Below are 11,277 nucleotides of genomic sequence, written 5' to 3'. Positions count from 1 at the left end.
CATGTAAATACCTTCTGTCAATTTCTTCCAAAAGCTGTTTAAATCATAGCAGGGCACAGATAGTGATATTTGGGCCGAGGTGTGGAAGTGGATGGCTTTCTGTGGGGAGTTGGAGCTGTTTGAATGGATTGAAAGAATCTGCTGTGATGCTCTGGACTCTCTTACCTGTGTGTAAAAGTTCCTTTTGGTCTTAAAATTACTGCAGTGATTTACAAGAAATGTCCAGTATTTATATTGGGGGTTTTTGTTTGTTTGTTTAATCCACAACAACAAGTGGTTCACAGCAGATAATTTACTGCATTTTAAAATTTTGCAATCCATATGTTATTAGTAAAATTCCTGGTAAGAAATCTACGTAACAAATTTCACAAATCGTTTGTTTATTATTTATTGTTTATTTATTTACTCATTGTCAGTCTTAAGAAAGCCGGGGAGGGCATTCAGATGGTCCCTGCCAGCTCATGCAGTTTCCCATAAATTTGACCTGGTTGTTAATAATCTCTTGCTTCCACACTTTAAAAACTTCATAGTCTGTGGGGACTGGGAGAGCTGTTTGCATTGTTGCTCAATAAGACCAGGCTGAATGTTAATAAAATGTTAATTCCCTCCTACTTCTCAGCACATGGAGTTTTTGCACCTATAACTAACTACCTAGTGCAGCTAATGTTAAATTTTCTATTAATAGTAAAATCTTTATTCTTGTACTGCTAATAACATGTCCTTTGTCAGACTGGCAATCTGTCCAGGGTGTACCCTGCATCTCACCCTATGGTAGCTCAGACAGGCCAGTTTACTTAATTTGATAAAATAGCAGCCACATTAAAGACCGATAATGTTCAAGCATGTAGCCAGTCATTAGTTTGGAAGTGTGAGAGTAGTAGTAGTAAATAGACTGATTCTTATATAGTGCCTTTCTACTCTACCGGAGTACTCAAAGCACTCTATACAACATGCACATAGTGCTTTCTAACTACATTCACATTCTGATGAATGCATCAGAGAGCAACTCGGGGTTAGTGTCTTACCTAAGGATACTTGGCATACTGGAGGAGCCAGGGATCGAACCACCAACCTTCCAATCACTGGATGACCTGCTCTACCGCCTGAGCTACAGCCAGTGGAATCATAAACTCAGATATAGCTACCTAACATTAACTGGTTGGCCAAACAAGCTGACTAACTATAAGTACTAAAGCAACAGATTTCATGATGTACACATGCTAATACAAGTCACTCTCTGGTGTCTGCAAACAGCTGAACAGATGTGCTTGTAGTGATTATTTATTGTCTTCTATTGTTGTCTTCTATTGTTCAGCTGTTCCTGGAGATAATTTGTCTCAGTTTATGAGTCATATTGACACAGTCAGCAGAAGAGCAGGTCAGTGCTCCGCTGCTGTTCTCAAATGTTAAACTAGAAGTGTACTTGAACTTCATGAGTCAGACTCACTCCTTTGACTCACTTTCAGAGTCAAAGAGTGTTAGCTGAGAACTGTAGATCCCTAAATTGACACCCAGTGTCTTGTTTTTGTTTATAAACTTCAGAGTGGTTGTCGTAGTTGTTATAATATGAAATTGAATAAAGCTTTTGCTTTTGCACAGCTACAAAGATGATAAACAGGTCAGCAAAGAACTTCATGTCCCTTGAAGTTCTACCTAACTTAACAGTCATGTGTCACGTGAATCTTAGAATAGATTTTTTTAGTAATGTGTTTTTATTTCTGTTACGTCCCCTGGCTAGTCTAGGGGGTTGAAGGGACAAACATAAAGGTGGATGGAGAAGGAGGAGCCAAGATGGTAATTTTAGAAGTTTTATTTAATACTGGTGCTGGGATCAGACTGAGGTATAACGTCAGGGAGAGCCAAGGCCAACATAACAAACAAAACATCCCTGATGTTGAAATAAAAGAAACTTACCTAACTCCAAAGAAACAAAATATACAACCTATAACCATAACCTACCTAACAACACATAAACAGGAGAAAACAGGGTGTCAAAACAAAAGGCAGCTCTCCCCTACAAGCAGTCTGAACATGAAACAACAATGCTCACACAAAATACAAAGGCATGCAAGCCTGCACAAGTATGGCAACCAAAATGGCCAGAGGGCCCAGAAGCACAGCTCCACAGGCCTTAAATAGTGCTCTGCTAATTACCAATTAGCCGGACTCTGCGCAACATCCAATCAGGACAGAGGAGGTGGAGCCTGGACAAAACAAAGGGTTAATAGGGAGAAGAGACATCCTCCTGGGGGATGTAACAATTTCAGTTTACTACAAATAAATAACAAATATAGCCTTTTGAATACATGTTAGCAGTCTGTTAAGAGTTAGAAGAATAGTCTACAAAAAACACACACACACACACACACGCTGTGTGTTTTGTTAAAAAAAATCCAAAAGTTTAACAGTGGCTCGTAAAGCAAAATATGCTTGTGTTGATTTCCTCCATTACAGCGTTTAAGAGCAGGTTGATCGTCGTCACACTCACTTAATCTACTGCTGCCCTCAACTGGCTACAAAACATGGTTACGCCTTAATTGTTAAATCCCTGAAAAATTCACTGAGGTGTGTGTTTTTTATGTCTCGGTCATGTACAAGTTAATATTTAAAATGACTAATACAGGGCCTTTGTATGACAATTGATATGATATTTGCAAACAGTTAGTTTTGCTAACTTGTGACCTGTGTGTAGCTGCACTTTAGCTCAAATTTAAATCACTGTTTACATAATTTTGAATAATAAATTAAAAATTCTACTTCAAAAGTATAAGGAGTAAATATTTGAAATGCCAGCCATCCAGGACCTCTACAGACACTATTGTATGAGGAATGCACAATTACTATACACGCATTTTACACCTAAACACAAACAGATTTAAACATATAGTATCAAATTGTTTAATATTTTAAAAATCAAACATTCAAGTTTACATCTGGTTACATAAATCTCAGATGTCTAGAATCATTATTTAGTTGAATGCAGCGATTGTGTGCCCCCTATTGGAGAGACTTCAGTGGAAAGAAAACATGTCAAAAAGGTGTTTGGTGTATCTTATGGACAGAGGAAAGAGGACACAGACTTGGTGGTGTAAATAGGAAGTAACAGAAACAGTTCACAGAAACATAAAAATGTACACTGGGATCTAATGTGGAGGACCATGGATGTGAGCATGTCACAGGTGAACAGATTATTGCATATGCAGGTATCTTTGTTTCTAGCACTATGTTGGGTCCACAAATAAAAGGAAACATCAGAACACATGGCTTCATTTCATTTCTTCTCAATATTGTTATCCTTAACAACATCTGAATTAGCCCTGGTCATGGCTGTGGTTAGACAAGCACCAGAGTGCTGAGCAGACACTGAAGCTGTATCAGAACCAGAACCTTCACCAAGCTGTATCTCACTTCCTGTCTCTCACATAGACAAAGCAGCTAGAGCCAGACTAAACAGAAGATGAACAAGATCATGCTTTCTGTCACTGACAGGACTGATCTGCACTGCCCAGGTGGGGTCTGGATCTTAAAGATGAACACACAGCCTTTCAATCACCCATGAGTATCACATAAATTTAAATAGACTTAGGCAATAAAGGCCTATGAGACGCTCAATAGAGCATCCGAATGGTTTCCCTTCATTTCAGAATTTAACAGCAAATAAAACTTGTGACCATCATCTCCCCGACCTGCTGCTTTTCTGCCTTCAGCAACAAATATTTAAGCCTTCTGGCTTGTACATGTTAAAGTGTAATAATATGTTTTTATCTGTTTGTATAAACACATCGTAGTTAATCAGAAAGGTGCATTATGTGTGTTTGGATAAAAATAAACGGCAACTGGCAATTAAAAGGAGGAAGTATTTCTTTAGTGATGACAATTAGTAAACTAATTTCATGGTTAACAATAAAAAAGACAACATGGCCTCTGTATGAGTGTCTATATCAAAAACTGTGGAGTTACACACAAGTTTTGAAGTTCAATTCCACAGTTCCTGAACCTGAAAATTTTGAGAAACTTCAAGGCCTATTTGTTCTCAGATCATTAATCGCAGTGTACATATCAACTGCTAAACAGATCACATCACATGTACACTTGAGATTTTGAGACACACTGTCAGCTTCACGATCCATAAATATAAATTCCTTTCAAATATTAGTAGAAACTTTCGACTCCTCTGTAGTCCTATGCTATTTCTAATAAAACAGGCATGTTTTATAGATAGACATACAAAAGCTGGCCACTGTGTGTTTTTGTAAGTGAACATAAAATAGTCTAAATAATGTTTATTAAGCACTTTTCCAGGTCAGTGCTAAAACGTAATTCACAAGGGCAGCAAACCCAACCGTTAATCATGTCATAAAATCATCAAGTTTAAAGGAAGACAGATAAAATGTTGTCAAAGGCAATAAAAACAGATAAAAACAAATGAGTGTACAAAAAAGTGATGAGGACATTCAAAGGGAAACTGAGGAAAGGTTCTCCCATAAAATTACATCTTGAAAGTAGTTACTGAGTATGGTGATTGTGTTTCTTTGGGCAGATCCCAAATGGAGAAATGCCAATAAAGCTCTTGTAAAACAGACTGGGAGCCAGTGCAAAGAGACTAAAACAACTACATTTAGAAAAACTTAGAAACACTCATTTTATCTTGTTCTTTTGTTTAATTGTTCTTCGTTTTGTCATTTTTCTATAATAATAATGGATTGCATTTATAAAGCGCTTTACAACTCCACTATTCATTCACTCTCAAATTCACACACTGGAGACAAGCTACAGTTGTAGCCACAGCTGCCCTGTGCAAGAAGCAAGGCTGCCATATTTAGCCATCAGCCCTGGCCATCACCAGTAGGTGAAGTGTCTTGCCCAAGGACACAACGACCGAGAGTGTCCAAGCCGGGGCTCAAACCGGCAACCTTCCGAGTTACAAGACAAACTCCCAACTCTTGAGCCACAATCGCCCTCAATGTGTTTGTCATGTGTTTTATCCTATTGTAAAGTGTCCTTCGGTGTCCTGAAAGGCACTTTATAAATAACATTTATCATTATTATTATTATCATTATTATTTAAAAAAAACCAGCTTGTACTATGTAAGAGCCAAAGTGAATATGTATGTTTTTTTGTATTTGTTATGGTGACACAGGTGTTCAGATTTTCCTGCACCTCAGGTGGTTGCATGGGGGTGTGGTCACATGTTATTTACCTGACACTGGCGTATATGACAGGGAGGTTGGGTGAATGGGTTTCTTTTGCAAAATTTTCAAACAAACAAAAAACAACTCAACTGGCAGCGGCTTTATGTGTGGATGGAAGTCACAACATAATGTGTTTTTTACAATTACGTTCTGTCAAATTACAGATTGACTTAAAAGGGCTCCTTTGATGTTACCTTTAATTGTTTTATTGTATTCTGTAAAATGCTTTGAATTGCCTTTGTGTGGGAAATGCTATATAAAAATGAGTTATTGTGTGCAATGACTGAAGTTTCACGAGTGTGACCTTTGTGTCTGCATCTGAATATCAGTTCAAGAACAACTGTAGTTTTTATTATAGCCAGAAATTATGACACTTGTCCTGATTACATAGAATTGTCTCAGGTCGTGCTTACAAAACCTTTTACAAACACCTCTCTACGATCTCCTGTGAGACTTCAAGAAGCTTCAACAAAAAAGATTTTGTTACTGCAAACTCAGATAGCGAATATATCCAGTGGTGTATGTTGAAGGGTGTGTGTAAGACATGCATGTAGCCTCTGTAATGGAACTTGCACCATATACATTAAAATCCAGCACTTCTAAAAAGTACATCACAATTTTTGTAATGTTTTAAAGGGACTGATCAACTCGAAACAATGAAGAGAAACTAGAAGGGAGGATTTTGTTTTATAAACCACTGAGCCTCCAGAAAAAGCAAATAAAACTGGGATAAAACTAACCCAGCATTTCATAGAAAGAACATTATACCCACAGTCCAACATGGTGTTGGTAGTCTGGGCCTGCTTTGCTGAACAACCTGCCATAATTGATGGAACCACCTTAACCTGTGGGCCTGCAGGTCAAGAAATACAAAATAAATAAGACAATATAATGTATTCAACAGTAGCTGAGATTCTATGTACACACATAACCCCAGAGTGAGTTATGGATATAGGTTTGTGGAAATATGCAAGTAATAAATAAAACTATTCTACTACTACTATTACTATATGAGAAATAGCTATCTATAAGTATCAACAAGTATATACATGTACATGCACACACAGATGTACAAACACACATACACTATACTTACTAAAAATACATATATACAGTATACACATATACATGCACATATAAGGTGCATTATGCATGAAGTGGTCACCGTGGATGTCCACAATGTCCAAGTGACTCATGACATCATGATTGAGTTATTGAGGAATAAATAAATAAATAAACAAATTATTTACTCTGCCTTATTTGACTCTCTTTCATTGACTCAGCTTGTTTCTTAAGTGCATTTGAAGAAACAGGGAAAGTTCAAGTTCATCTCAAGAAGCCAAACCAAACACTGAAAGAAGATTATATTTGAGTTCTTTACACTGAAAAAAAGGGATTGGCCAGCTCTTGGATTTACATAAGCATCTTGCGTGTATTTAACACAATTGCCTCATGCTTTAAAGTTAAGTGTAACTATATAGTGTAGAAACTACATGATATGCAGAGAGGCTAGATTAAATTGTTCATATCATGTTCAAGTGAAGTAAGTCAATAATATAGCAATGTTAAATCCCGTGACACTGCACGGGTTTCAGACTCGCGCTCTTTAGATCGTGGTTTCAGGAAGGCATCCATCTCTGTCAAGTCGAGCAGCCACCTCTACTTTTTTTGGTATACCAAAAAAAGTAAATTGGGTGGTTGTTACATTAAAAAAGTCTAACTTGTAATTTGAACACAACAATTTCATGTTTCTATGAACGTAATTAAATCATGTAGGATTTGCATGGAATTCAAAAACTTAATTTGTTCTTGTTGAGACGACCTGATACAATCTAGTAAGAGTGGTTAGTTGCTGAACTCATGAAATTCACAAGATCGCACAAGATTTCAAACTGCAGGAAAATCAGTGGAGTTATAAGAGGCAGAGAACTACACACACACCACGTGCATGCTATTGCTATTTATTGTGGATTAACCTGTTAAGGACAAAAACAAAAAAATTCTGCATCAAACACAGGAAATCATAGCTTTCCTGTGTTTCCTAGATTGTTGGCATGGTGGTTAGTGCTGTTGCTTCACAGTAAGAAGGTCCTGGGTTCAAATCCACATTCTGGCTAGTTTGCAGTGGCTTCTCTCTGGGTATTCTGGTTTCCTCCCACAGTTAAACATCATGCAGTTATTAGAGTTAGGGTTAACTGATTCTAAATTACCCGTGAATGTAAGTGTAAATGGTTGTTTGTTTCTATGTGATAGACTGGTGAGGTGTCCAGGGTGTACCTGTAACCTATCATTTCAGGGTTATTTCCCAGCCCTCCTGCAACCCGGAGGATGGTAGTCATTGTAAATCCATTCAACTTTTATGGTAACCAGGATCTAGACTTTGTTGAACATTATGTAATATGAAGACAACATGTAGTATTTAAGTGACCAAGTATTATTGGGGTAAAAGTTATTAAATAGTGTTGAAATAAAATGACAAAATTGTGAAGGATTAAAACATTCCAAGAGCTCAACTTACTTCATCTGAACATGTTTCAATCGCGTTTTAGAAACACAAAATGCACAGGATTATTGAATATGAAAAAGTTGTGTTGATTTAACTCGGTTGTTTAATTTTCTGCCAAAGCAAAACATTTGTGTGCAACAAATGTCCATTATTGAATCAAGTAAATCCAACATGGCCTTTTTTTCAGTGTAGGCTCTATAGCTTTCAGAAAGGCTGCTTGCATTGCTGCTGTGATATCATTGGCCAAATGCACTTGTTGTGTCCCTGAATCTACCACCTGCATTCAGTATCAGAAATATAAGCTTCCTGTGACATGTGATAAAACTATAAGCAAATTTATTTTCTGTAATATTTTGACAGAATAAAATGTTCCTTTTGAATCAAGAAGTGACAAAGTAAAATCTGATTGGATGGGAGGGGGAAGTTATTGCTCTTTTTTGACATTTTAGATTGTATTGGATTGTATTAGGGTCAGCTGTTCAACTTCTCATTAAGACAAATAATCAGCCAATCATATGGCGGCACCTGTGTATATTTAGCCATGTAGACATTGTCAAGATAACTTGGTGAATTTAAACCCAGCATCAGAATGGGAAGTAATAAGAATCATAATCATCATCTTACACTGTAAACTTTTTATATACAGGTTTTTAACTATGTTGCTTTAAGAACAATACTTTTATAACAGTGACAAAACACTGTTGCAACCATGTAGGCTTCTAGGCTCCTTTTAGTTTCCTCTCCATTACAGAATTTGACATCAAAAAGAGGAGATGGGCGTCATCACATCAACCAGCTCTTTTTTGGTTCCTTTTCCTAGAAGCAGGTTCATCAAGCTCAGCCCTGTCCTTAGTGACCACAACGCAGCCACAACTAGACAACTAAACTAGAGTTTATAGCTCAGATTTTTTTATAATGTGGATAATAATAAGTGACCTCTAGAGCTGCCAATAAGTAGAGTTTTCTCAATAGCATTATCATTATCATATGGCTTAAAATGTTGATTTTGACTGTTTACCCTTTCTGCGTGTTTAACATCCCTGGAAGTGAGACAATAAAAGTTCTCTGCTATTTAAAAGGATTAATTATCATGACTACAAATTGTAGTAGTACTGATCAGTAGTTATTAATAGCACTTATCAGGATATCATATTGCTGCACCCCTGTCAAAACAACCACTGATCACTCCCTTACACAAACACACAAAGATCCACTTGTTAACAGAGTTCATTTTATTGGAATCAGCTCAACTGAAATATCTTCATACTCTTCCTTTTTAAGTTAACCAAGAGCAGCCTTGGTCATCTTTGTACAGATTAGAGATGGCACGATACCACTTTTTTATGTCCGATACCGATACCGATATCATAAATTTGGATATCTGCCGATACCGATATGGGGAAAGCACGGGGATTTATTGTTGTTTAGTTTCATACACTGTAAATAAACGCACTGCTTGTACATAGACCACCGCGCCTGGGTCCTCCTTCCCCACACCCCCCACGGTCTGCCAGCCAGACCATGACACTTTGAATATGTAAGGTTCTCAGTTGCTATGGGCAAGCTACACGAGTAGCACAAACAGAGGTATGATTTCTAGAACACGGTACATCATTCCACTTTGTATCATAGTTCATGTGACCACAGTGTTCAGCTCCTCCTTCGTTGTCTGGTTGTATTGCATGCCAGTGGACAAAACTCACTGCAGAACCATCAGACCACATCCATCTGCCTTCTTTATGGAGGTCACTCAGTCCAATCCAGGTGCGTCCCTCAGCATGGTCAAAGTTCTTAATCAAAGATTTAACAAACTCCTCTTCCTCCTCACTGTAGATGGACACCAGGTTGGCTTTCTCAGACACACAGTAGAGCTCTGCATCAGCCCAGGTCATTTGTGTGGCCACATATTTGTAGCAGCGGCCATTGAAACTGTACCAGAACATGGGACAGTTTCCACGCAGTAGTTTCACTGTCTGGTTATCTAAAGAAAACAGAAACAAGAAGAGAAACAGGATCATGCTTTTTGTCAGAGTCACAAAGTTTAGCTGCTCGAAGTAGCTCTGAGATCCTGAACGTGCCACAAAGTAACAGTCTGCCTTTTCGTATATGCTTCAAAAAGGGATTCTTCATATCAATTTGGCAAAAAACAATCAAAAAACCCCTTTACTCATACAGAACTACATAGAAGATGGACATAAGTGAAAACAGGAAACCAGGTCCACCTGGAGATGGCCTTTGAGGAACGTGATTATATAATAACAATATTAGAAGTACAAGACCTTCATAATGTCTGCTTGTGAAATTCGCGATTTCTTTTGAAACAACAACAACAACATAACTTTCATTAAAATACTGAAACTGTCATGTGGTGGTTTAGACAGAAAAGGCTCATCGTAACAATGTCTCCATCTTCTGCTGAACTCAGCTAACCAATACAAAGGTTCACTGTTAGTACTCTGAAAAATTTATACATGTGTTTGTTATTCTGTGTCACTGTGTGAATAGCACAGGGCCTTGATATAACAGGTACTATCTGTACAGTCTCATTTTGTGAGAAGTTATGTATTAGTTATCACATTACATCCACTTAATCTGAAGTATCAACATGTCCTCTGAAAACCCTGTTCTGTCAATCTGGGATGTTTTATTGATAACAAAAGATCAGTCTGTCCATAAAGATGAATGTTAACATGCAAAGAGTAAACTGCTCTTTCATTAGTGAGCAGGTCTTCATCATAACTCTGTGGTGTAGCAGAACCCATCTGGCATGACTTTGAAATGTTTTTGCTGCATTTCAAAATCCAACAAAAACATCAGAGACATGGGAGAGAAGGGTTCTTGGAGTGTTTAACTAAATCATTTTTAGACAAAAAACACAGAAATAAAGAAAAAGTAGAGTGGCCAGAGTATGGGACAGACACCATCATAGCATCACTTCAGTGTCATCAGAAGGAGACTCAGAAGGAGCATCCAGAGTCAGACCGAACAAGAAGAGGAGCAAGATCATGTTGAAGCTTCAAGTCTCAAAGTGTGATGAGGAGCTGCTGAAGCTTCTTTGTACTAAACTTCTTTGCAGTTACTAACAAGTTAAGAGAGTGATGGGAGGAATACTTTGAGGAGCTTGTGAATGAAGAAAATGAGAGAGACATGAAGACATCAGGAAATGCAGAGGGTTAGTAAGGAGGGAGTGAGGGCAGCTAGTGGAAAGGCAGCTGGTCCAGAATACATAACTGTGGAGGTAGGGAGTTTTCCAGGAAAGAGGGCAGTGGGCAGAAAGGAAATGGAAAAGGTAAAGATATGAAATGTGAAACAGCAAAGAAGGAACTGATGGAACTCCAGTCTTCCCTTCCATAAATTTGCTGCCAGTGCTTTATGAAAATCAAGATTAGTGGAGTTTTGAAAATTTCACACAACACACAAAAAAAAGAAATAGCATAAACAGTGGAGGTTTAATGTACATTTAAGTATCTAAGGGTAGGTTATCTGTGTTGCAGAAACAGAGGCTAAATTGCATCAAACACTTTAGTGTGAACACAGTGTTCATTTGTTCCACCGTTGTCTGGTTGCCCAGCATGCCA

The 11,277-nt window shown here is 37.8% G+C and overlaps 1 protein-coding gene across 1 annotated transcript; it reads right to left on the bottom strand.

Moving 5' to 3' along the window:
* Window positions 1-8,913: 8,913 nt before the first annotated feature.
* On the bottom strand, window positions 8,914-10,683 carry LOC147304143 (lactose-binding lectin l-2-like). The gene has a single exon (XM_086280320.1). It carries the CDS (start codon window positions 9,715-9,717, stop codon window positions 9,253-9,255), a length of 465 nt encoding a protein of 154 aa, XP_086136446.1. The 5' UTR covers window positions 9,718-10,683; the 3' UTR covers window positions 8,914-9,252.
* Between the last annotated feature and the right edge of the window lie 594 nt (window positions 10,684-11,277).

The sequence above is a fragment of the Aulonocara sp. 'chitande type north' Nkhata Bay genome, linkage group LG22 (assembly GCF_057382095.1).
Source record: "Aulonocara sp. 'chitande type north' Nkhata Bay isolate Kocher_YH1m ecotype deep benthic linkage group LG22, A_spYH_male_GT1.1, whole genome shotgun sequence".
Classification (NCBI taxonomy): domain Eukaryota; kingdom Metazoa; phylum Chordata; class Actinopteri; order Cichliformes; family Cichlidae; genus Aulonocara; species Aulonocara sp. 'chitande type north' Nkhata Bay.
Note: the sequence above shows the minus strand (reverse complement) of the source record. Positions and strands in the feature narration are given on the sequence as shown.

Bases quoted from the DNA above. Each gene is read 5' to 3' on its own strand.
- LOC147304143 (XM_086280320.1), bottom strand. From the start codon at position 9,717: ATGATCCTGTTTCTCTTCTTGTTTCTGTTTTCTTTAGATAACCAGACA.